The 26,909-nt window shown below is 39.8% G+C and overlaps 1 protein-coding gene across 6 annotated transcripts in view; it reads right to left on the bottom strand.

Annotated features, from left to right (window-relative positions):
• PLCB1 (phospholipase C beta 1) overlaps window positions 1–26,909 on the bottom strand; it is a 406,490-nt gene that overhangs the window by 371,610 nt on the left and 7,971 nt on the right. For all 6 annotated transcript variants that reach the window (XM_051615377.1, XM_051615376.1, XM_051615378.1 and 3 more), the window contains exon 2: window positions 23,209–23,286. In XM_051615377.1, coding sequence (XP_051471337.1) covers window positions 23,209–23,286 — 78 coding nt within the window. The remainder of the gene's footprint in view (window positions 1–23,208; window positions 23,287–26,909) is intronic.

Here is a 26,909-nt window from a genome sequence, read left to right as displayed (position 1 = left end):
AAAAATAAATAAATAAAAGTACATCAGTGAGACCACAACTTCCCAAAACCTTTCAAAAGCCCCGTAATTGATAACCCCTTTTCTTACTCAGTGTGGTCAGGACTAGAAGAAGCAAAAAGCACAAGCTTTGGACAGCATGTGCACTACTACCCCAGTGCTTCTGCACATAGAAGTCATACAAGGGTGGGACTACAAGAAGGTTCTTGGGAAACACTCTATAAATATAAAGCAGCAGCAGGGAAGGAGGAGGACTTAACAGCACACTGACTTTTATGGTAATTTTTTACAGTGTTCTATGCAAAAGCAATTTTTTTGTAAGGCTCACTGTCTTTCTGCAAATCCCTTTTACCACTACTAAATGCAAACAAGCAAAGAGACACAGTGCCCACCCCCACCACACACAGACACAATACCTACAAAATCAAAACAACACTTCCTCCATTCTTGCAGGGATTTGCCAGCACTTGCACAAAGAGCCAACAAGCTGAATTATTCTGCCTCGCAAAGGTCATTCCTAGTCACAGATCTAGCTTTTTGGGCATATGGATCCTTCCTCCTCTGATCCCTTGATATTTGGGATTGAGAACTCTGATGGAAATTTGTGCTTGTATGGAGCTCTTCACTGTGTCCTGGTGAAGAGCCAGAGAGATTCATCCACACTGGAGGATCTCACTGTCCTCAGCATCATGTGCTCCCTGACTGGGAGGCAATTCAGCCCACTCCATTTGAGAATCATCTTTCCCAGCAGATGCTACCAGCCCAACATATCCAGTCCATCAGACACATCAACAGATGCCTGATGTGGCCAGCCAGAGACAGAGGTTGCTGGACAGCCACAGCAGAAGATGCACAGAAAAAAACTTGGGCTGGCTCAGCCAAACTAAGGAACTGCTAAACACAGAAAAGACAAAACATATTATTTAAATTAGTATGTCATGTTAGGGATTAGCTTCCGGCTGAAGGACAACACGGAAGTTGGAAAATTTAATGTTTGGGACAGTAGCAAATATACTTAAATCTGCTGTTTTCCCTGGCAGCTATTGTTTATCTTGCAGGAAGTACTTGCAAATCACACATTTCATAATACCTACCTGATTAATTGGAAAATAAATCCCCATGTTTAGCCTGACTTAATCTTGTCCTATATGTTTACACATCTACTTCTCTTTTTAGCAAGTGCAACAAAAACTTCAACAAAAACACTAACCATACAGAGACGTTTCCTTTGGAACTTTCCATCAACCCTGGCCAAGCCAAGTCTTGCTTTATTTATTGCATAACTTTTCTAGGAGGTAAATACATATCATCCAGGAAATAACAGCAGTGTTGTTTTCTTCTGACTTCATCAATGTGGATAAAATTGTTGGGGAAGACTTAATCTTTGAAAAAAATGAGTCTTCTGATATCCCAACACAATATACATACACGGGAGCATGCTACATGGATGTGTTTGACTCCCACAGCTTTTAAACGCCTGCTCTTCCTGAGCTCTGAAAACACTTGACAGTATGTTTATGTACCCAAACAATCCTTTCCCATGGAATGTCACCAATTTTATATGCCCTGGGAAATTAAGAACTGGAACACATTCAATACAAGCAAATACACATAATAAAACAAGCTGCAGACTCAAACGGCTGAAATTTCTTTCTATAGATTATACATACCAGAAGGCAACAGTAATTAGTATTTACTATTATTCTCTATGCAAAATATGATAGCATGCTTTATCACCAGAAAAATATATCAAAACTAAAGGAAGAGCTGACATAAGGGAAAAAGGGGAAAAGCAAAAGTATTGCATGAACTGCAAAAATGTTTTCATTTGTGAAAGGATATAATTCAGGTAATAATATTATGGAAATGCTGGATGAGTTCCAAGGTTTCTCCCCAACAAATTACTAAACCTTCCAGCTAATTACTTCCTGAATTTCTTTCAGGTAGGCATTAAAAAAAAAAAATCAAACAAAAAAACCTCATCTTAAACTTCCACTGGTTTCTAAATGTCTATTGAGAAGTGGCATAAGAGCCAATTAAAAAGCATTTAGCTGGCAGCCCTTAAAGGAGCTTTTTACATTTGGCTGGGGGCTTTAAATATTAAACATATACTAGAGACTGCTAAAAAAAACCCCAAACAAACAAACAACAGGATTATTTGCATTGCAGTGGCACAGGATGCTGAGTCCCAGGTCATGGTCTCATTCTCCCAAGTATACAATTACAGTTTACGGCTGGGAGCGGAAGAGAGCAGGAGTGTCACACTATATTATCTGTTGTGCAGCCTTCAACACTACAACCTGACAGAGAGAGACTTCTGGCTCATCCACCAAGGTTATAACCTGCCCTTTCTGAAGGAACTATTTCTTCACAGCAAAAGGGTCCTTGGTTTAGTATTGCATTTGAAGGACAGAACCCATATTAGGGACAGGGTCAATCTTACTTGTGTTGAGGCTTACTATGAATTTTCAAGGACTGCATTAAAATTCTGTAATTTTACAGTACATTACACTGTATCAGAGGATTAGCATTGAGAATTAACACAAATATGAGGGTGGATCTTATAAAGTAAGTTTCCTGTCTGATTTCTACTCAAAATATTCTAAAATGTCTATATTTAAATCTTCAATGTTGTATTATTAACTTTTCATTGCTTCACTTGAACTGCATATTTTCACAAAGTAAGCAAAGAGTACAGCCCAGCATTTTCCAAATCGTAGGTTGCATCCAATGCAAAACAATTGAATATCTCCATTGACTCAATGAGTTTAAAGGTAAGGTCTTAGAAATGTCTTCTAAGACGTTTATGTAAATACCTTGGAGAATTTAAGCTTCATTCATTCATCTGCAGCCACTAATTTTCTCACTTTTGCATCTCAAAGTTAAGAAATTCTTTTAAACAGACCTGAGTTTTGTGGGGGGTTTTGGTTTTCTTTTTTTTTTGTTGGACTCTGTCATCTCAGAGGTCCTTTCCAACCATGGCTATTCTGCAGTTCTGTGATTCTGTAATATTAAGGCTAGTAGAAAAAACCTAGGGATGCTTTCAGTAACCATTGTCTGATGAGTTAAAAAGACATGCTGTTGGTTTAATACAAGTACAATGATAGAGGGTTATTTCCCAGAATTTTCAATCAGTCTCTTGCAGAACAATGCCAATGAACTTGACAAGGCATCAGATTATATTTCTGTCAGCTTTAAGGATAGAAATTTATTTTCATTAATTAACTCCAGTCAATCACAAAGGAGAAAGTCAACTTTTCCACTTAATTTTCCTACTTTTCTTCATTGAACCCGGGGATTGCAGCAGTGGCCCAAATTTGCTAGGAATCTTTCAAAGTGAAATTACTGCCTCCTTTTCCCAGGACCCAACCTCAGTTTTAATCTCTCTACCTAGACAAAATAAAAGGTCATTCACCCTAAAAATAAGAGACTATACTCATTAATTTATTTCACCATTTTCTTGATACCATGGGCTACATCCTGAGCTTTGGCGGTTGTACCAGCTCACACATCAGATAAGACTGCTTCTGGAACACAAGATGAAGTAATTTTCCCTTCAGACTAACAGAGGATGAACCATGAATGAGATTTAAACTTAAGACTGTTCTCCTCATTTTCAAGGAAGTTTAAATTCTGTGTGTCAACCTAAAAAAAAAAAAATCGTATCTCAAATGTGTATTTTTATTTCTCCAAAGACAATACCAGAAAAGTAGTGCATTTTCCACTGCAGCATTTTATTTTTTTAAATTTTGAGCAGTAGTTTGTTGTTGTGCTGTTGTTTTTTTTAAGTTATAGCATTACTTCATTGGACAAAGCATTAGTATCTATGCCCCCTTGAGGACTCAAAAGACCTAACTTCGACACATGATTTATTATGACATGCAACTCCATGTGTATATTGAAGTGACTGCAGTATGACCTGTGCTACCTTTTTACCTTGCTTGCTGCAAACAATGCTCACGCAACAGCAGTTTGTGTGTTTTGTAGTTTTCCCAACTCCACTTTCCATCAGAGTACAAATGAAGTTGTCTGAACTGTAGAGGAAGTTACAATAGCAATAATAACAAGGAAAGCATCAAAATAAGTAATTCTCTGGATTAGAAGCATTCTTGCTTCACTTTTACACCTCCTCTAGATAAGTTCAGCATCGTTGAGTATAAAACTTTTCAACAAGTCCCAAGGGTTACACAAAATCAGCCATAAAACCACTCTAAAAGAAGTCAAGGTGCCTGGAAGTTCTGTTAGCACCTAATAGCCTCTGTGCTGATAATTATTTCCAGTTACTTTAAAAGGCCAAGTTAATGATTACACTCATAGTACCAGGTGTGGATTATACACAACTCGCAGAAATCCTTCCCTCTGCTAAATTAGGCCTCATTGCTATTCACCTGCAGAAATGGGAAGTCAAATGCCCTCGAGAGAAGATTCAGACACAGAGCTAATGATTACCCTCATAGATGTGATAAAGCCAGAGAACACACCCCACCACCCAAGACACGCCCTTATTAAGATAGAACCATTTCAGATGGTTTCAGAGTAGGATTGCTGAAGTACACCCTTTATTTCCACTTTCTAGAAGTGCTTTTATACCCAATCTTTTCAAGGGCTTGAAACAACTGTGCTCACACCAGACTGTTTAACATTGTCTGCTCCTGTGGCAATGGTACAGATGTATCTTCGGTGACACCATAGAGTTACTTGGCCCTGAGATTTCAAATAGGAAAATCAGATCTCAGTCTCAGGAGCCTGTAACACACTCTGTACAGCCAGGAGACAGTAAGATAAAGAAATACTGCAGAAATTAGTCATCAGTAGGAAAATAAGCACTGTCTCCCAGAAGATGCCACCAGGAAACGATTACACTTAGCTTCTGGGTGAGAACTTTGGGGTTCTGTTAGATGCTGCCTGGTGGCCCATCTCACCTTTCTACTAAAGGGCAAATGACAGAAGAAGCCAAGCTTCATTTAAGTACAGAAAACTCAAAAAAGCATATAAAAATATGGTTGAGGTTGAAATAATCTACCAATATTTAACATGTTCCATATGGCCTCACCAGACCTTCCCTTTCCTACATCTGTTGTAGGATTATGAGGAAAGAAGCTTAGTCCACTGCTTTGACAGTTTGTACCAGTACTTGATCTGTCCAGTACTAGACAACTATAGGTGATGAGGAAATCTGCATGAATATCTGCACTGTTTTAATTGATTTCTAAATTGTGAAGGAATGAAAGGCTGCTGCCAGAAGAACAGTTCCCAGAGAAGAACCCGTCTTATGCCAGCCAGCTGGAAGACTCAGAAGTTAAGCCTACAGCTACAGTATTGGTCAATAAGCCAACAGCTACAATCTTGGTCAACAAGAAGTAGCCTTGCTCACATGCAGGGTAGGCAGGCTGCAGAGGCAATGCCAAGGGAAGTAGGATTTAAAATACAAAAATAAAACAAGAAGAAGCAAAAAAGCAAACCCTTCTTCCCTCCAAACTCATGAGGTGCAGTAAATTGTGCTTTACTAATACAGCTGTACACTAACTGAAATACTTTTTCCTATCATCAGGAATAAGTATGCACAAGAGAGTTCACTAACTGCAGCACAGCTCCACATCCCAAGACTAGCTCCTGGATCCAAGCTAGCCCACACACTGCTGGCTCACACTGCAGGTCCAGCAAGCTCTTGTGTGCCTGCAGCATGTGGCACAGAACAGCCACGATTCATAAAACTCGCCACCTGTCTGATGCCAAAGAAACCCTTAGATAACTTGTCTATAACTTCTTTCTACAGCAAAATACGTGTATTTCAGAATGTCACACTATGCAAGACACCCTTTGTGGATGTGTCACTTGCACATCTAGACAGTTGTGGATTCAGGGCTGCCTCAGCTTTCAATTTGAGGCTCTTGGTTTATTCTGGGTATTCCCATAGTAATTTTGCACCACACATAGTCCTATCAGCATGTTTCATCCTTACTCTCACACGCCACCTTCTTTGGAGCCAAGATCACCTAGGCTGTTCTTCCTCTGCCAGGTCTAATGCCCCAGGCAAGTTTGTAGGGAGTTATTTGGGCCTCAGTGTCACCTGCATTGTCAAGCAAGCCTTCTAGACCAGAAGCATTTGGTGGCTTCTGTTAAGCCATGGGAATTAATTTGCACAGATGAACTATAACTGAAGGGTTTGCACTTCCTCAGCAATATTTCACAGTATGTAATACATGAACAGGGGCTTAGAAGCTGGACAGCCCATGTACACATTACAAAAACAACCACCAGAAAACAAAAACACTGCTACTATATGTACAGTGGGAGGTGTACCTGACCATGCAGGGGGGTTAGAACTAGTTTATTTGAATTTTCAGAGGCACAGAAATTTATACTTCCTGCATAAGAAAATAAAAGGAAGAAACATGCTTTCCTACTTCAATGAAGGACCTTTCCAATGCCCAAGTGGGCACCTGTAAAGCCATACACCTTCATCTTACTCTGAAGTTTAAAAAACGCACAATATAGCTTGACTACAACTACTTAGGAAATGGTCTAATTGAAAAAGATGCTGGAGTATAAAATGCTCTAAGCTCTCTCCCTGTGGTTTGCAAAGGGAGGTCTTGGGGTGGTTTTTTTGCACTTTAATAAAATACTCATTATTTTCGTCGTGATCTAAGGTTTCAATTCCAAAAGCTGTTTATTATCAGTGTAACATTTTGAAGTGGATGCAAACCAGAAATCTGCTTATAGATCTGAGACTGATAGGAAACAACTAGTACTCCTCCAATTCCCCCCTTCTCACCCCTGCACACCAGCATTTTGACTTAGACCATTAGTCCAACACTGCACCATGTGTCGCTCCACCCAAAGTGTTTCTGACTTACTGAAGCATCTCACACACCTTTACTAAGTCACTTGCTCTGTAAGAAAGACAGAAAATAGACTAGAGGGTACAAAAGACATTCAAGAAGAGGACAGATCAATACAATACTTCATGGAATAAGAAAAGGTTCTTCCACATTCTGCAAGTGTATCAAGTAATGCACATCGCTCACTTCACAATCAGCACACATCAGTTTGACAGAATGCATAATTAAAAAAGATTTCTAGATCATACAGGATCTTGCAATATATTGTATTTTTTTCTTATCTTGTTGATTTATGCAATGGTTTATTAACTAGTAGCTGTCTGAATGGAATTGAGTATCTGAAGCAAATATTGCCATTCACATCATAACAATATTACCCATTCTCAAGCCTCTTCTGGGGTATCATTCATTTCACAGGTATATTAACTTCTTGTGAGTCGAGAAAAAAAAAAAAAAAAAAAAAAAAAGCAACAGAAAAAAAATCATACGCACACAGATCTGTGTTTGTAGCACATTTAAAACTCCAGAATATCCTTTTAGACAACCTGTGCAAAAGAAAAAGGCACATCTAGACAAAGGAGATCTGATTTATCTCCAAAGTAAACAGAACATAAGTTTATTAGTCCACATTAGAATACAGCCTGTGTCTTCAAGCACATCCAAGGTAAGAGTACTGCATCTGCACCTCAACTAGTAAATGTGGGGAAAAGTACAGATGCAGATGGAAAAAAACTTCATAATTTTTGTCTTTAACAAAATCCAATCATGTCTGGTTTTAAAACCACGATTTTGCATTCTGTCTTACATGACAGTAAGCAGATACTAATGTCTATTTCTCCTCCCCATGACTCTAACTAAAGTCAAACATGACATTCAGGATTTTCAGAAGCATTCCATTCAGCATGAGGAGAATTCCTTACACTGAAAGTAATGTGTCTGACTTTGCAAGTTAGCCTATTTAATTCTATATACAAAGTGAGGTGTCTTTCTAGACCGTTAGGGATCTCATATTGGTCAGTCACTCTTATACAAAAGGAGAACTCAAGTATGCTGTTCTCTGTCTAGGAAGAGGTTCATAGAAGGTAGTCTAGTCGGAGCCACCAGCTGGATGCTTCCTTTCCATCTCTTGCTTTTCCTGTTCACTTCCCAACCCACTTTGGAAACAGGAAGTGCAACCTGCCAGCCATCACCATGCTCTACACTGTGCATTCAAAGCTGCACACCAGACTGAAACCTGAGAATCCCAGGAGGCACATGCAACTCCAGCCACTGGTTATCTGTGCTTCAGGGGCTACAGTCTGAGGCCACACAAAAGCACAGAAGTGATATGAGCCAAATATGTCTTAAGTCTTAAGACACAGGACAGTTTTATAAAGTTTGGACTCTTACTTCAGGTCTTTGAAAACCTTAGATGCCAACAATGTCTGAAAGTCACCTACAGATCACCCTTTTGTGCTACTACTGATACCCTAGACTCCAGAGTTGAGACTCTTGCAGACTGGCACTTTTGACTTAATTCATTAAAATTACCACTTCTGTATCTCATTGTCCTGATAATATGATACCATAGCAACAAATGAGAAGCTCCAAATTACACATATGACTTTGAAAGGAAGTGCATAGTTCCTGTATATACAAACTTTGATCTACTGCAGGATGGTCAACAGCATTTGTTACTCTAATTTCCCACATTATCATAGCCATTTAGCTAAACAGATCATAAAAAGATTGTTCCATTAGCCACCTTCCTGGCACAAATCCAGGGAAATTGTTCAGTGGCTATGACCAAATACCAGCATAAATCTAGAGGATTTGGATGGAAGGCTGTAACTATATGCCTGCATTGTTCAATGGTAGGAGCCTTATGTTATTTCCAGGCTCACATTTTTAGCTACAGTATTATACATGTAGTTGAGCACGCCATAAAAGGTGATACAAAGTGACATGTTATATGCTATTGTTTGTCATTGTCAGTCCAACCATATGCAAGTCTCCTTCACGTTTTAAACCTGCTCTGAAGGCAAACTGTGAAGACCTGTTTCAACACAACTTAAATGCCTCAGCGCTGCACAGCCTGTGTGCACTGTACAGCCCACCCAGAAATTAAAATCAAATTGCAAAAGCTGTCCTTCTCTACAGGCAAAATTTCTGCATGAGAAAACGGGGCATGCCCAGGAAACTCAGATATGAATACAGAGCTGTGTGCACAGATCACATTGGTTCTGCATGAAGCAGAATTTGAGGCAGGAGGAGAAATGAGAGGAAGGAGAACACACAGTTTTAGCCTGAAACCCGTTAGGTTCTGCATGAAATGCCAGGGCAAGGCAAGACTTACTACATGTGATTAAATGTTTTATGTTTCTTCTCAACCAATAGAAAAGGCATTTTCAAGGAATTAAGAGATCTTGTTTCAACAGTCAGCTTTGCAACAGGACTTCTGAAGAGACTAAAATACCTTCCACCCCGTGTGGTAACTACAAAAGGGTAGATAACTCTCCCCTTACACAAAGGCTATGAACCCAGAAAAATTTTTGTCAGTGACATGTTGTTGGAACACTGGACATGAGTGCAAATACATCAGATGTATTTCAGTCTGCAAGTCAGAATGGCTGGCTTTGACCTCCAGTTTTCTTCATCTCACCTATATGCCCTTCTATGTATCCTTCTTGATTTCAGAAAAAACATTAATTGAAAGCACAACATACGTGAAAGAGGGAACTAAACCCAGATATGCAACACACTGATATGCAAAAGATACTGGTATGAGTTATGAGAGATAAGATTGATCTGCAGTCAGCACACTAAAAACCTACTTCTGGCAGCAGCAAAGCTGTGCCACTTTTCAAACTGATTTTCTACATTTTAAAATATACTGTATGCAAGTCTAATGAAACGAGGTTTTCACTCCATCCATCTAGTACTTGTGACATCATTATGCTTAAAGAGTACTACTGCAGCAACTCTGACTGGCAAAAATATCTATGTTTCTATCTTCTGGTATGTCTGCAAAAGGGCATAACACAAAGCTAGAGATTTATCCAAGATTAATTTAGACTATGACACCTACTGAGAGCATTCTACGTGAATAAGCAGACTTGCTCTGCATACAAGTAGTTTATAAGCAAATCAAAATTGTGCACTGCAACAAGGATGTCCTTTCCACCTACAGAAAGCACACTGTCTTCTGAGTTCCTTCAAATACAATTTTTACAGGGCATCGATACATGCCTATTACTTAAAACACAATCACTAAAGCATTTTGCTTTCCTGTCAGGTACCAGCTGGTTATTAGCCACCTCAGTGAATTATGGACCACTGTATTATTACAACAAATCACATTGCTTTTGAGGCAATGCTGGTTAAAAGCCCTTGTAGATTGCACCTGAAGACAATTCAACTTCAGAAGAAAAGCCCCAAGCTAGAGAACTGGAAGGCAAAGTTCTAGCTACCTTTAAATTCCAAGAGTATCATAGCAGCCAGATATTTTCCTGGGTCAGGGGAAGCATATATGATATTTAATGATCCAGTCTAGTCCTCAACTGTGGTATGTGACTGCTAGGAAGAAGATGACAACTGCAAGACTTAGACTGTCCTTAGTACAGCACTGTTGCTGCTTGACATGCCTGATGCCAGCTTCCCACCAAGCATATTTGGGAACTTGTATTTACAGCACGGGCTAGTGAAAGAGTAAAGATCTGGTTGGCAGAAGCACCTGGCAAATGACTTTAAGATGCAGCACCACATGGTGGACTTCAATGGCAAGGGAAAAAACAAACCAACACAGTTCAAGGAAGTCCTAAGTCTTAACTTCATTCTTCACGAACAACATAGTCCTATGCTTATTTTACTATTTAGCAAGCAAATCTGGATTAAATGGATAAAACCCATGCCCATTTTATTTAATTATTTTTAGGGAAATTACAGAATAAAGCCACCTTTTGTAAGATACTGTATCATTCTTAAAGTTCGCTTAAATACAGATATTTTTATTTTTCCCCATACTGAAAACTAGAAGCTTCTAAAATAAATGACTTAAGTTTCTCCAATGGCACTCTCTGCATATTTTTTCTGCCATAGTCCTAATTTTTAGGCATTAGTGTTCCACTCCATAGTGCTTTTTATTAAATAAGACCTTATGTCTGACTGTCCTGAGTAAGCCCAGAGCAGCTAGAATAAAAGACAAAAACCTTTCTTCAGATTCTCAGTACTGTTTTAACAGGGGCTTCAATGAGCACCACTTAGTACCAGACAGCTGTACCCTGCTAATCAATATTTTGATGATTACTCTTGTTAAACAGCACTTACTGCTGTTTATCAGTCAGAGATAATCCCTGGGTAGTAAACCACCTGTCCAAACTATCCTTAGTCCTCATAAGTGAGACATACTGTACAGGTAACTATGTTAGAATTCACACAGTTTGTTCAACGTACTGTGATGAGCAAGACAGTATTCACCTAGGTCAGCTATGAGTCAGCTTTCAATAAACAGCACTTGAAATAGCTGGCAGCAAAGCTAAGGGGTATCAGCTATCAACCCCTGCACTTCCCCAGTTTGGGGGTGGTGGGCTCTGGCATCTGGAGCAAAGGATGCACCACTAACCTGTTAGCAGCACACCACTGGTCTGACTGTGCCTGCACAGGTTGCAGCCACAGCAGCAGGAAAAGGCTCAGTAAAGCCCTGCAGGCACATTGTGACCAGCCTTGAAATCAGGGGTAGGTTCTGGTAATCCCCAGACAGCATGAGAGCTCTTTGGGATGTGGTGCAGGGGTAGAATTTCACTTTTGATGTGTAACTGCAGCCTTGAAGTAGCCATGTTATTTAGACCCCCACAGAAAAAAAAGTTATTGGGCTAATTGGACAGCTGACCATTTAAAATGCCCTGGATGTTAGGATTTAAATACATTCTTCGACCACTAACAGTTCTATTGTGCAATGGTACATCTTGTTCCTCTCGCATAATGCAGAGTGCATCTTGGGTAGAGGCACATGCCAATCTTAAAAGCAGGCTCGATCTCCACACTAAAAATTTAGACACTGGAAAATACGTTTATTGGGATATGAAAGAAGACAGAAACCTAAATCCTCTATGTCAGAACCCCTAGTACTTCCCTCCAGCACAACTGCATGAGGAATGACTTGACATCAGTAGAGCTACAATGTCATAAACTAGGGCTCAGAGATGAAAACATACACCTGTTACTGTTTTTTTGTTAACAAGACAATACCGTCAAGAAGTCAGAATCCACTGGAAATTGCGTCCACCTAGAAAAATTAATTAGTAGAAGCGACAATGATGAATACTCGCTTTCCTGCCTAGTAAAGAACTCTAACTCTGAGAAGGCAATAAAAGAGGTTCACTGTCAACGTTTGACTCAGTTTGACAACAATGCTCTCAATCCCCTCCCCCTCCCACCCAGATAGGAAAGGAGAGAGAGAAAAAAAAGAGAGAGAGACTTGGCTAGATTGAAAACTGAACCGTGCAGCTTTATTAAGAATACTAATATGTGATATGAGAGTATAAATGTATATATATATGTGATTATACAAAGGTGTGGGTAGAAGCCTCTTGCCTCCCACCACCCCCAGCAACTCCCACAGCACTTCCCTCAGATGAGACAATTTTGAGGAATCCCGAAGCTGCTCCTGGAGAAAGGCAGAGAGTTACGAGGGTCAGGAGGGCTTGAGGTTGATGGGTCGACGATGATGGGCAGATGGTGTTTTCCCAGACGCCGACCACGAACAAAAGAAAGAGAGAGAAGAAGGAAGGCAGACAAAGAGGCAAAGCGAAGCGGCGAGAGAGCGAAGCAGGAAGGAAGGAAGGAAGTTTTCTTCTGTCATCTCCGACCTTCCCCCGAGCCTACGTAGATATATGGCATGGAATATCTCTGGCCAGTTTTGCTGTTTGTCTAACCCAGCCTCCTATTGTACAGCAATGCCTTCCTTTTTGATTTGAGGTTAGTGCATAAGGATAGAGGACACTCTGTAGGATGCTTTCCTACAGAATAGTCTTTCAGCCTTACCTTCTTTGCTTTAATGATAACTTTTATTATATATCCCACTATTGCAAAGACACACAAAAAGCCTCACAGTACAAATCATAGGAGTTTTAGGTTTCCTGTGTCTGTGTGGCTGGCATTTTTGAGCATTTGTAACTATTACAGGTGCTGTTTACATTGCCAGTCTCCTCCAAATATTCTGCTGGATTAGAAGGTCTGTAAAATCTGCAGGCAGCATCTGATAGTGGTGAGAGTATTCTCTAGTCTGCAGTCTGGCTGTCCATTTTCCTGATGGTTTGTGCTATGTTTTTTGCAATTAAAATTCTGAACTAGCTCTAGGGGATGTCAAACCCCCAAAAGAGGGGAGACTGTGTCAGAAGAGGCTGTGCCTTCCTCTGCTGTGTTTTGTGTTCATCTGCACATGCATGCGCTCTCAGTAGGTGAATGTGTCTGGAAAAGTGTCTGAGTCTACCCTGCTTCAGGCAAAGGTAAACCTGTCCGGGGTATTGCTTTTGCTCAGGGACCTGGACATACTTGGTGTGTAATGATGGAGGATGGTGAGGTACAATATGTACCTCAGGGTAACTTGACGTTGGGAGAGAACTCTTGATTTAACAACTAGTAAGGTATAGAGCCTGTACGTAATGTATGGTATGGAATAAGGGGTGAAATGTCCTGGTTTGAGCCAAGATGAAGCCAGTTTTTCTTTTGCTGATTCCTTTTTTCATTTCAGTGAGCTTTCTTCAACTAGCAAATGCGTGTTCTGCTAGGTTGATAAGACACTGGAATGTTTTTGTAATTGCTGGGCCCTCAAGGTTGTGCCTTTGCTCTGCCAGCTCAGACACTGCGGAGGGATTTGTGTCACTGTTGTCACTGTACATATCACCCTTATCATTTCTGCCCCGTGTGATGCCAACTGCAAGCGTGCAGAGCAGCTGTTAAATATCAAGTCTGTAAGAGTAAGCAAGGGTCAAGTCCACACTTTCAATAGTAAAAATTTTTTTAAGCAAGTAAGGTATTAGTGCAAAACTGACATTTACTGCCAGTCACTTGTATTTCAAGAACTTTTTCAAACTCCTTAGAAAAAAAAAAAAAGGAAACCAAAACTCAAAACTTCCAAATGCACTTACCATGAAGCACTGATTACTAGGTGGAGTGCATAAATACAAGAAGATCACATGTATGAAGACAACATATATGTTAAAGATCCTTATTTTCAGTGCACTCTGTTTAAAAAACAAACACACAGAAAAACAAAACACCACCAAAAAAACCAAACTCAAATCTGAAAGCCTGCTGGGGAGGGGAAACAATATGAAACATCACAGAGAAGTGTCTGAACTGGCAGAGCTTCAGCAGAGAAAGCACTCTGACAGGCCCACCAGAGATCAGTTATCCTCCCAACAATGAGGAAAGCTGACGTCCTATAAGCTAATTTTTGAGCTGTGCTAATAATAGATCAGCCAACAAAGCCTATGCTGCAAATTCAACCAAACCTATGTACAAGCTGCAGGAATGAACACAAGAGACTTCTTTAATTAAAGGGGAGAAAAGAGATGGAAGGCCAGCTTATTACACACCACTATCTTCATTTACCACAAGCCCCTCTCAGCAAGAAGACATTATCTCCAAAACCAAAGCACATCTACTACAGGAGGTTGGAGCCACGCTGTAGCAGGTGCAAATTAGGCAGTAACATGGCATCCGTGCTGCAGCCCTGCTCACAGAGGGCTTCTCAAATAGACTGAGTCAAGGCAGGAGAGAAAACAGGCACAGGGATATAGAGCATCCCATTGCCAAGTTACAGCGAATCAAGATCAAGAAAGGGTGAGCACCCAGGTCTCCCAATTCCCAGCTGTTTCCTAAAAGCTTATATTGCTATGTTAGTTAAGGCCAAGTATATACCAAAACATTAAATGACATTATGACCTGATGAGATGTGAACGGTAAGAAAATTCTTATGTAAGTCACACAGCCTTGGAAAACTTGACATAGACACCCATTAAAGAAGTCACTTTGGTGTACACTAGTCAACCTGGCCATAAGTTTTCTTCACTTAGATATTTAAGCTGAAAATTTTAACAACAAAACAGTTTGTCAGCCAGAGCATAAAGGTCTCTCACACAAAACCAAGTTTACAATTTTATTTTTTTTAAGTATTTCCAGTAACTCGCAGTCAAACCTTACCAAGTTTAAGCCCATCTAAACCAGAGACAACCTACAATCTCATCTTTAGAGGAAAGGCACAATCCACTTTCAATAAGACAAGGATAATAATATGCTTGCATACCTCAAAGTACAGTAGGACTGTTCTCATTACCTGAGAATTCAGCAGTACCTACACGTGGCTGACATCAAAGTCATCCTCCCTTTTTTAAGTTCTTTGGCATCATCTCAGAAATTGGACCCACGTTGTAGATTAAACCCAAAACTCATTTTCTCTTCCTGCCTCCCTCACAACAATAAGGGGGATATTTAGCAGTGGGAAATGCTTATTAGAGATCATCCGTGTTTGATGTAGTACCATTTCCCTAATGGGCCTTGAACAATTTCCATGTTTTGAAAGCAGAGAGACTTCCTTTTAAAAACTGAATCAGCAGCCGGATGGGAAGTTGACCTCCATGAAATATTTCCTCCCATTTTCACTATCTGTGGCAATCCCCTACCACTTTCCCAGTTGTCTTTTACTCTGCTCACATGTCGATTTTTAAGCAGTAGTGAAAAAAGGTGAGCTGCAAAGCTCAGTGAGCATGAGCTATTGCTAGGCTGACTTCCCCTACTGTGTTACAACTGTTGAGCTAGAATTTTCCTTGCTTCGAAATGCAACAATCTTTTTAGTATCAGCCAGCAAGGAGCCAGTGTTCTTCACTGACAAAGACACTGCCACAAGGTTTCCAGCATGGACCCATCAGTGTGGGTGTTAGTTCCACTTACTGTTATTTATTTCTGAACTCCTAGGTACTGCCTTTGGAGATACGGCTAAGGAGCTATTTCTGGATTAAAAAGAAAGCAAACGCATGCCAGTCAACTTGCCAGAATTACCACTCGGGCTGCTACCAGGGCTAGCAGTGCAACCTTGTTATGTTTTACCCTCAGCTGCTTCAAGCCAGCATCCTCCAAGCTGAGAACTCATTACATATTCAGTAGCTTCTCAACTTTTGACAATTTGATTTTTGTGCTACTTATCACACATCCACATCTTCACTGAAGGAAGAAGTCATCTTTAAGATTTCACTTGAGATTTCTGTACTGCTCAGCCTGCTCGCTGCAAATTTACAACATTCCCTTAGCGAGGATTGCCTCTTTTAAGAGATTCTCTTCCATTAAAAATGGGACAGGCACACAGCTTTGGATGTCAGTAGTTTCTTATACAAAAACTGGTATTTGCATTCGAGAAGTGATATCCCTGATCCCAAGCTTCTAATGCCACTATGACAGCTCCTCTGGCACCTCTAATTCATTAATCAAGATGACTGCAAAACCCAGGCAAAGCCCCAGATTATTTGCTGTGCCACCATTTTTTTCCTTTTCTTTTTCTTCTAACTAGCTGCTTCAGATTAATTTCCTATTTCCAGTGTAATCAAGATGCAAAACTTCACATCACCACAGTTTCTTGTCCCAGTGAACTCCTCAGCCAGATTTTAATTGAAAAACATTGTGCCACCTTTTCCAGCATGTGATAGACTTGTTTTGAAAGAGAGATTCCAACACAGCTCCATCTAATTGTGTCAAAAGATGAGCATCACCTCCTCAGGACCTTGTTCACCTTCAAGAACCTGAAAGTCTTCACTCCTTACATTTGCAGCTCAAGTATAATGAATGACCCTTGACCTCAGAAATCAGAGGCAATCCAACCATAGCTTCCCATTTAGTTCACACACGCAGTAAATGGATAAAAGAATAGGGCCATGGGGAGCAATGCCATTAATGGAATGAATTTAACTTACCCTTCAGTCAGAAAGTATTATGATCTTCTATCACAAGAGTCCTTCTGATAAATAACTTTCTTAGCTTTGGTATTATTTCCATTCATGCCATTTTGACACCAGAGAATGTGCATATGTAGATTATATACAATGTTTTTACAGAAGGCCATGAAGAAGTACCACAATTACTAGAGCACTGACAACACAAGTCATATAATACAGAATTTCCTACTAATAAACTAAAAGATCCCCACTCCACAAAGACCTAAATACACAAGTCTTCTTCAGTGCCTGCTGGAAAGCCAGTGTGGTACATGGATCTAAGTAATTCTGACTCCTGTCTTTTGCAGCTAAAGAAAAGGCAAATCTATTTGTGTGACAAACCGTGTGACTAAGACTCATGTATCCAATATTCATTATCAAACAGTATTAATAAGTGCTGTTGACTGCTGAAATGCTAGAGATGCTAAAAGAATGAGGAAGAAGACTGAGTGTTTCATTTTACCTATTTAAAAAATCCCTTATGCAGAGAGACATGCACCATATTTTCTCTTTCAACTGATGATATTTATAATCTCAGTTTTTCAAAGGGTCTGGTTATTTAGTTGTTTTTTTTTTCCTTTTACGTGCCAGGAAGAGAAGTGTGAATGCATGTTTAACGATGCACTTCTTGGATGTTCTCAGCAGTGAGATGCATCACTGAGTAACCTTGCTCTTGAATAAATTAAGCCAAAGAGTTGGGGTTTGGAGCAGGTGTTTTTAAACCTCATAGTATTAAATATATTATACTCATTAAATTGTTAGGTATATTTAAAATATTGATTTGTTAACTTCATCCTTCACTGTATGCTTGTCAAATGTACTGTAAGATACAGAAAGATGTAATGAAAAGATCTTTAACCCATAGGGCAGAACAAATATTGACCCAATTGTTTTAAAGCCCCAATTCAGAACAGCCACAAAATAACTCTCAAATAAGACAGCCAAAATCACCATCAACTGGAAAAAGGCCCCATCATCTTTCATCTGAATGAGGGCAATGGGATTGTGCCAAGCCTAATGCTACGGAATTCTATCTACTGCAGGCACAGCTCTTGGGCTACACATTCATTGTGGTCTGTTTCAGGTTTTCAAGCTGAAAGAAACTCATGATCATCTCGGGACACAGAACAGGAAAGGACTTTCCAGATCAGAAAAATACTCTCCTCTTTTATCATAGGAAACACCTCATGCAGTCTTGTGAAATGAGAAAGCACCAGATCAAGGTACAGTAATTTTGCTACAGGCTCCAGTAGCAAGCTCATATTCTATGACTGAGCTACAGCCTGCTAGTACCAGTTCTGTCAGCGATGTTCACACATAAAAACAGTCCAGTCCCTGTAAGAGGAAAAACAACCCTTGCCCCTTCCCCTGAAAACTGCAAAATTGTTATTACTGAAGACCTGTGCAGATTGAGTCTCTCTGCCTTTAGATATCCTCAGGCTGTCAGTCTGAGCAAGCCAGAGCTGAGGGAAATACCCAGCTGTAGGTACTTTTGTGCTGCCTTGGTCTCATCATGCCACCTTCTCCCAAATACACCAAAAAGCTTGAACTATGTATGAGTTGTGCAAGGAAGCCTCTGAAACAGACTCCTCTCTGACAAGCCAGTCAGTGGCTGTGCTACTGCTCTAACGGCAACTGGCAGAGGAGGGAAGCTTCAGCTACACATCCCCTTCTATGGAGTAAGCATCACCTCAGCACTTGCAGAGCTACTCAAGAGAAATTTCCTTTGGAAAAATGGGATCATGACAACCTGTTTACATTAGCATTGCTGCAGAAGCATTAGCAATCGCTGCTGACTCCCTCAAACTGAACACTTAGGTTTAGTTTCATGACACAGACTGTTAGCTGATCTCTTTTCATGGTGCTGTGGATGAGACTGGGTCTGCATCCTCTATGGTTTTGGCATGCTTCCATGTAATTGTGGTAACTTAGCTTTAAAAAAGAAAGAAAGAAATCAGTACGCACTAGTGAGATGAAGAGGACAGCACATTATACCATCCACAGACTTTTAAAAACCTAAATGGATTTGCCATCAGAGCAAATGCTTGCTTTCCTCCTTTTACTCCTTTTCTTAAGCAGTGTCAGAACCACACTGAGCCAATGGCTAAGTGTCTTCTACTAACATCCATTTGATTGTAACACAACTTCTAGCCAAAGAATGCATGAATAATAATGCACAAACTGACAATACATATTTCTTCCTCTACTCTGCCAATGCATCCATTGATATACTTATTCCTAAATAAAAATCACAGTCTTTCTCTGGCTTTGCTTTGCTAGGTGGGCTAAACATACAAACACTTCCAGGCTTCTCTCATCTCCCTAAAACTGGTTGTTATTATCACTCCTTTTTACTCCAGTAAACGTTCTCTTCACCTGGTCAAGTGATTTATCTCTCTTAAATGCTCATGACTAGAATAAACAAAAGACATGGTATTCCCTTTTTTTAAAAAGTAGCAAGGAATTGAGATAGTTTAATCAAGTCATAAAAATACAACAGTGCAATGAATATTTTCTGGCTTTGCTGTAGTTAAGAAATATTACAGACACAATAAAATAGACACTATCTTGTTACATTAATTAATATTTTTTTAAAACCCATGTTGATAATCATTCGAGTAATAATATGAAATCAGCCAGCACTCTGCATACAGATGAAGCAAGTATTCCAGAACCTTCGACAAAAGAATTTCATACTGAAAAATGCAACTAAAATCAGAAAGCTGTCTTCCTATCTGGTTAAAATAAAAAAGTTTTAGATTTCCTTATCGTTATTAGAAAATAGCAAAATGCTATGTAGAACTTAATTTTGGAGCATTATCTCTACTGATGACAGTAAAAATACTTCAATATGCAAATACACATATGCGTGTTGAACTGTAGGAAACCACATTATCACCACCAAATTGTAAAATCAGAGCTTAAAGGAACTTAATAGACCTTCACTGCAGGTATCGTCATACTAGGACAGGCAGCAAAGGTAAACCTAGCACATAAAAATCAAAGAGAATGTCCCGTGGTCAGAGGAACACATTTTCATCCTAGACTACTGTTCACTTTGCTGATACAGTCATTCAGAGAAGTTTAATCAACCCCTTTTTAATATGTCTCTCGCTAATGTCCAAAAGCAGCCATACTGACCTAGGTACCTGGCATGACAAATTGGAGCCAGCCTAAACATAATTAAATGGTCAAATCACACAGTCGTGAAGAAACAAACAAGGCATGTGGATACTTAATCACACTGAAGGAGTCTTCAGCAATTGGTTTACCATTTACCTTGTGTATAAGCTGTTAGGTGTCCACTGTGCAGCAAAGCAGGCTTCTGGGGACTCTGTCTTCAGCCTGCCTTCCTTCCAAGTTTTGTTCCTGCTCTTAGAAGTAAATGCCAAGAGTATGGCTTCACTAAGCCTGGCTGTCACTGATGTACCATACAACATGAATTGCCATCCTTACAGACCTTCATATGTGGCAAAATGTAAGTTGGCATAGATTCCCACAGGGCTGAAACTACAGACCTCAGATGATTTATTAGGAGCATTCAGCTCCTGCAAGCCCATCATGAAACTTGCTAACTTACTTATCAGAAAGCTGCAGGGGACAGCAAGTTAAGAGTTCCCCCTGGTCACATATATAAAACTTCTTGTTAAGAATGACTTTATAGGTGGCCCTTTTGACCCATCATTTGTTCAACGCCAGCATCACCCAGACTCCTTGATCGGGCTGTAAACCCTGGGAGGATTGCTGATTCATGGAGTACTACAAGATGGGGTCAGTGACACTGATGAGCTGCACCAAACATGCATCTTTACCAGGATCTTCGACTGCACAATCTAAAGGACTTTCCAGATACACTCGTAGGCAGCAGACACTACATACTGTTTTCCTTTCTCAAAGAAAACAAGAACAAGAACAAAGAAACAGAAAAGCAAGGGAAAAAGAAAACAATGCAAGCAGCCCCTTAGCCAGCCAAGAAGCCAGAGAAAGCTGCAGAGCTACAACCACCAGTTCTCTAAGCTAAAGAAAAACTGAACACAAGTGTATTGGTTTTTTGTTTTGTTTCTCCCCGAGTGATTAACGTAACTTTTGTATAACTTTACTGACAAGGCAAGAAAGGAGCCAGATTCCTAATTTTAAAGCTATATCACTATCCAGGCAGTAATTTACTGTTTTGCACAGTGTCTGGCAAATAGGACAGTCAAAGGGCTAGAAAGACGGTTGTGACTGGGGCCTTGTCTCAATACCCATTTGTTGTCAGCTCCCAGGAAACTATGTCTGACCAAGGATGCTGGCAGGCAGGTGTCTCAGTTCATCACTTCGCTTAACAAGGGCTGTCCTTCCATACTCAGAAAGTAACAGACCCTGGTTATGACAAAAGCACCTGCTCAAAAATACTAGCTAGGGGAAAAGAGAAAAGAAGTCATAGAGAGAGTAATCACAGGATCACTTTACACAAAGAGAAGGAAATAAAAAAACTTTCTTATGTAACCTCCTTTTTAATATATTTGTAATTTCATAATAAACATGAACAAAACCATTCTCTGCAAAAGCAGAAAGTGGCATTTCCTTCCTGATTCTTGCAGTATTAGCACCCCAGTAGAAATATATTTACTTTCTTTAAATGGATAATGCTAGGATGGGGTTAGGAACAAGCTTCACCTAGTTGTCATAAATTATTAACCAGAAAAAAAAATCCCTCTTGTTGCCCTTTACAGGGACTTGATTTACAAGCTTAAAAATCAAACTGACACTTATGTTTCTTGTACAAATACCCAACCTTTTAAAAAATGCTCTGAGCTTTATAAATACATTTTTTTCATTAATATGAGAACAACAATTCTATAAATAGCTATGCTTCACAGAACTGCTTCAAGACATTGTTTTTACAGACAACAGTAGGAAACTGAAGGAGGTCTTAGTGCCAAACATACTAAAAGTGAAATAAACTCTCCAATCAACTCTGGGTTTCCATTTATTATTACAAAGATTGTCGTAGTTTTTTTGCTTACACAATTAGTTTATGCGAGGGAAGGAACAAAAGGGAAGACTGTACTGTGTTCTGGCATAGCTACTGGATTAGTGTAAATCAGTCATGGCCTTCAGCTTCTGAGGGCTTTGACTTTACTTCTTTGGGCAGCAATTTAACAACTCTGGACTGTCAACAGATGAACCCACTACTAACCAGCACCACTTTGCACAAGCAAAGACAAGATTTTTTTTTATATATATATAACTTCATTATATGGTTTCCATGTACACTGACTCAGAACTGTGCTCCATCTCCTCTAAAAAGCAAACATAGGAAGACAAATATGATCTAATGTAATAGCAAATTGCCTGTACAGTCTGCATATTTAATGGTTGCTACCTCCTCAAAAAATTTTTGCATTGGTATCTAAACAAAATCAACAGGAAAAAACTCCAGCTACTAAACTGGTAAACCAGGTTTCTGTAGCCAGCATACTACAAATACATGTTTAGTCATTTTGGCATATTCTCCAACACAAGGCCAGAGCTCAAGCACCACCAAGTTCTAACACTGTTTTCAACAGGGAACTGGTACAAGCACTTACGTCATAAGTACTTGAAAATTCATTTGTAAAATAAGGAGGAACCCATGCAGTTCTTACCTTTGATACAGCATTTTACTATAACAATTGCAACAATAGTTTGCTATTATAGATCTGTTACAATATATGAAACAAACTGCACCCCACTGCTCAGGGTACAGATATTCCTTCCCCCCAGCGCAGCTCCACAGTCTCTAACAGCTGGAAATACAACAGTGCTGATTTCAAGGGGTGACATGGATGTGAAACTGGAGTAACACGGTGATGAATCAGGCCATGAGCTTTCCCAGTGGCTCCCCAGCCATAATAGTGATCTAAGCATACTGGAATGTTTTTAAAAGACAGCAAGTGTCCAGCGAGGATTAGTAAGAACTTAGTGACGTGGCCCACCAAGCATGGCCAGGAAGCACACAGCAGTTCAGAAGGAAGAACTCAAAGAGAGCTTTGGCCTCTGTGAATTCCAGGTCTGCTGTGCCCTACAGCCAAAATCCTCAGTGTACGGAAGGCAGGACAGAGAAAGCACAAGCCAACTATGAACCACAACAGCATCCCAAGTGGATCCTTGCCTGTAAAGCACGACAATCATACACCTCGCTGGCCGTCACATCATTAACATGGTTGGAAAGCACCAAGTCTTGCATTCATCTCTCAGTTTTATACACCAGGGAGGAGCCACAGGCCTGCTGTATTTGCTCCCCAGAAGAGCAGAGGAACACATGCTGATGTAATGTTTCTCTGCTGTGCCAGGACTGGCATGCAAAGCCTCCTGACTCCTGCCCATCAAAGCACAATAAACAGAAAGAACCATTCTGGAGAAGGAACCTTTTCTCTTACCTTATTTTGATCTGTCCAGTAAAGGAAAAATCCCTGTGGATCTGTTCTAAGGATAATTGGAGTCACGACAGTGGAGTCCTGGAATAAAAAAAGGACAAAAAAAGAAATCCATGTCAGCACACAAAACACATAAATATGCACTAGCTGCTTTGCCACCCATATTAATGAATTGTAACATCTAGAATTTACCCTGAAGGTACCACTAGCAAGATGTCACTTAAAGAATTTAGTATCAGCTGTCTGATCGCCATTTTTCTGACATAACGTATTTCCATTACTGAGAAGACAGCACTAAGTAACTCCAGATTTGTCAGCACATGGAGTTACTCCAGAAAAGCTGGAAAGAGATGAAGTTAAACAGACATAACACGGTTAACCTTGAGCCCACATAGTAAAGTACTATAGTTCTCACAAGTCCACTGCCCACCTTGATCCAAATTAACCTTCAGATATAGACAAGAGCTACGTGTTTAAGCTTTACTTTCACATACAAAGACTGAATTTGCCTAGAAAACCTGGAATAATATCCACTACATTAAGTTTTTTCCTCATTGCTTTCCATTAGTATTTTTCTATTTTTTCTGCAATACAGTTAGGAAGATTTCAGTCCTCCAAATCAGTTGAAAACCTGTCTACTCTGGTAGCATCCATATCTCATATCACTTAAAACCAAGCACATTTTAAGTACTGTAAGGCAGCCTGGTTTCCTACATATTCATGTATTCTGACTGACAGCAAGTACCTGACTCAGGAGATACAAGCTCTAACTGAAGCCTTTCCCACAGGTAGGTGTTCATTACCTCTCTCACCCACTGTGACTCCCTGGTGTCTAACAATAATTGACAGCAGTGCAGACTGGTCCTGATGGAATCCCTCCTCTCTTTCCTCTGCTACTTTTCATGACATCTTTAAAAACACTGTTGTCTTAAGACCTCTACCTGTTTGCCAAACGAGATTTAAAAGTTATGGAGGGAGCACTGAAAGGAGGAAGAAGACAGGCAGACAGAAAAAATGTTTAAGCTTTATTTCCACACGAAACCACACTAAACATGATTTCTCCTCAAAAAGGATGTATATTTCTGTTAGAGTGTTACAGATATATTACAGCTTTAGTATTCAAGTATTTCCAAAGCAGCAACATGTGAGGTCAGACTACATTCCTTTAAGGAAACAGATGATCTCTAATAGGTTCAAATTGAAATAAAATATATTTAACTGTGGTTTTCGTAAGAGCAAATAAAGTTGATGGAAGTGACATTATCATAAATAAATAAAAACTAACTAATGCAAGTACCATTTCTGAGGCAAGATAACACTTGTCTATATTATGCCACCAGTACAGTCTTTTGGAACAGAGTACCAAACTCCCAGCAACAGGCATTTGTGAAACAGGGAAGATGAGTTACTCCCACTTTACAGCTGGAAAAAAATGAGTCTCAAAGAAGTGACAAGGCCCAGCAGCAGTCAAAAGCCTGCAGGGGAACAAATACAAAAATAAAATGGAATCAAGTGTGAAGTATATTTTTATCCCAGCACAAGAGAAATACAAATACAAGAGCAAGTTCTACGCTAAGAAGAATACAAGACCAGACCCTTAATTGAGAGTAAAAGTCTCATTTGTAAGTGGAATATGTGGGCTGTGGATTAACTCTGCCACAGGTACATTGACACTGAAATGGGTGCCATGTGAGCTTGTGGAGGCTGGCAACCAGTATGGCCATAGGAATGTCCCAGCTGGGATCAGAGCTCATTCAGAAAGTGCCATTGACCCTTCTTTTCCTCATTACAAGAAAACAGCACTGTATGCACTTCCCCCCAGAGAAAGGGCATACAGAATTTGTACCATTGCCATAGCTTCTAGTGTTTCATACACCTGATAGTCAGGCACTGAGTGCAACAGGCAAATTTATTTTAAAAATATGTCAGGCCCTGAACAGATGTCAACTGACTGTCTGTATCCTCAAGCTCCTACTAAAGTGCTGTTAAACCTCTGCCACGCAAAAGGAGAAATAAACCAAATTTGCTCTGGAGATACAACTTTCCTTATTTAGCCTATTTCCTTAAGTGCTATGCAGCCTGTATGTAAATATGTAAAGTGAGGAAATAAAAAGACTAGGCATCCTCCTGCCTTAGGATGAGACATACACAAATTTGTGGGGGAAGAGAAGGAAATGATGGGAAACAGACAGGCATGAAATGATTATTATGTCTAGGATTAATCAATTTTGCTGGTTAATCATTTCAAATCAGTTGGCTCAACCCAAAAGCTGTTTGGATTTGTCTGTGCTAATGATATACAGCTGTCAAAGTAATACTTTTGTAGTTGTGAACTGTAAAATGTTGACTACAATCAGACTCAGAAAAGTGAAGGATTAGGGGAAAGAGCCTTCAATATGTTTGTTTGCTTTTTAAATCAAAAAAGGCAGCTGTGCATTATGCCTCTAAATTAACTACACTACTCTTGATGTTAAGAGTAGCACAATTAACATGCTGATGAGAACCTCACGCTGTATACAAACAAGATTTGAGAAGAACTTTGTACATATACCTGTGTAACACATGCCACACAGTCAACAGCAGCAATAAAAGTCACGTGCACAATGTTTTATATGTTCTACCAGCTAACTATAACTCTCAAAAGTCCCTGACACCAAAAGCCAGACTACTTAGCTCTGAGTGTAAAAGAATAGAAATAAACTTCTCTAGGGAGCTCTGCAAGTTCTGCTCCTCAGTCTGTCATGTGGAACAGGTCTGTTGCTTTTCAGCAACCTGCAGTCATTCATGAAAGTATCCTACCTCATAACTCTCCTGAACAAACTTACCAACCATACACCACTTGGAAGAAGAGAGTAACAGACAGGGCACAACAGATAAAAGGGGAGGGGGGAAAAAAACCCCACAACATAACAAAAACCACAACAAAACCTGAAGGACAAACAAGCAGGGAGGAGACCTTCATTTCTTCCCTAATCCACTGTGGAGAACCCACTCAGACCCAGAATGCGAGAATAAAACAGACAGGGAGTAAAGGTGACTGGTATGCCAATAAATAGCTACTGCAAATTTCTTCACTAGAAAGACCTGGAGTGGCCCTAACCTGGCAGTTCCAGTGTTGTTAGATATCACACCACTGTAAACTTCAGTGAATAACTTTTAAAAGGGCTTTTAATTTCACCTTTAAAAGCCCCCCATCTTTTTATTTGTTGAATTAAGGCCAATTCTCTACTTTCTTCCAATTTCACAGTCTCAAATGAGTAATGTGTTTTTTCTATACTTATTCCATTAAGTTGCTTCTTAATTGGCTATACAACCTCACACCCTACATTAGCAAGATTCTTTTATTTTCTACTTTTAAACAAAAAGGTTTCAAATTTATGCCCACAAAGTCCCACAGAGAACTCTGGAATCCTCATCAATCAGGCAGAGCAGAACAAGGGCAAAGAAGATCAATAGCTAAATCTGTATGTAAGTGTCCTCCAGGCATATGTTTCAAGGTCTAGTTTTAAGTGTAGGTCTCCCAGACTACATCTAACATCAACAAGCAAAAAGTGACACCTCCATTGTAACATTAGTGACCAGTAAAGACCAACAAGATCCCTTCCAGCTCCTAACACACTGTGATCACATTAAGCCAAGCAGTGAAGAGGATGGAAACCTTGGTTTAATTCCATTTTGCCTGTATGTCCATGATTCCTACTCTT

This window comes from Apus apus, chromosome 3 (genome assembly GCF_020740795.1).
Source record: "Apus apus isolate bApuApu2 chromosome 3, bApuApu2.pri.cur, whole genome shotgun sequence".
NCBI lineage: Eukaryota > Metazoa > Chordata > Aves > Apodiformes > Apodidae > Apus > Apus apus.
The sequence above is the reverse complement of the archived record's forward strand: the minus strand, read 5'-3'. Positions and strand labels throughout refer to the sequence as shown.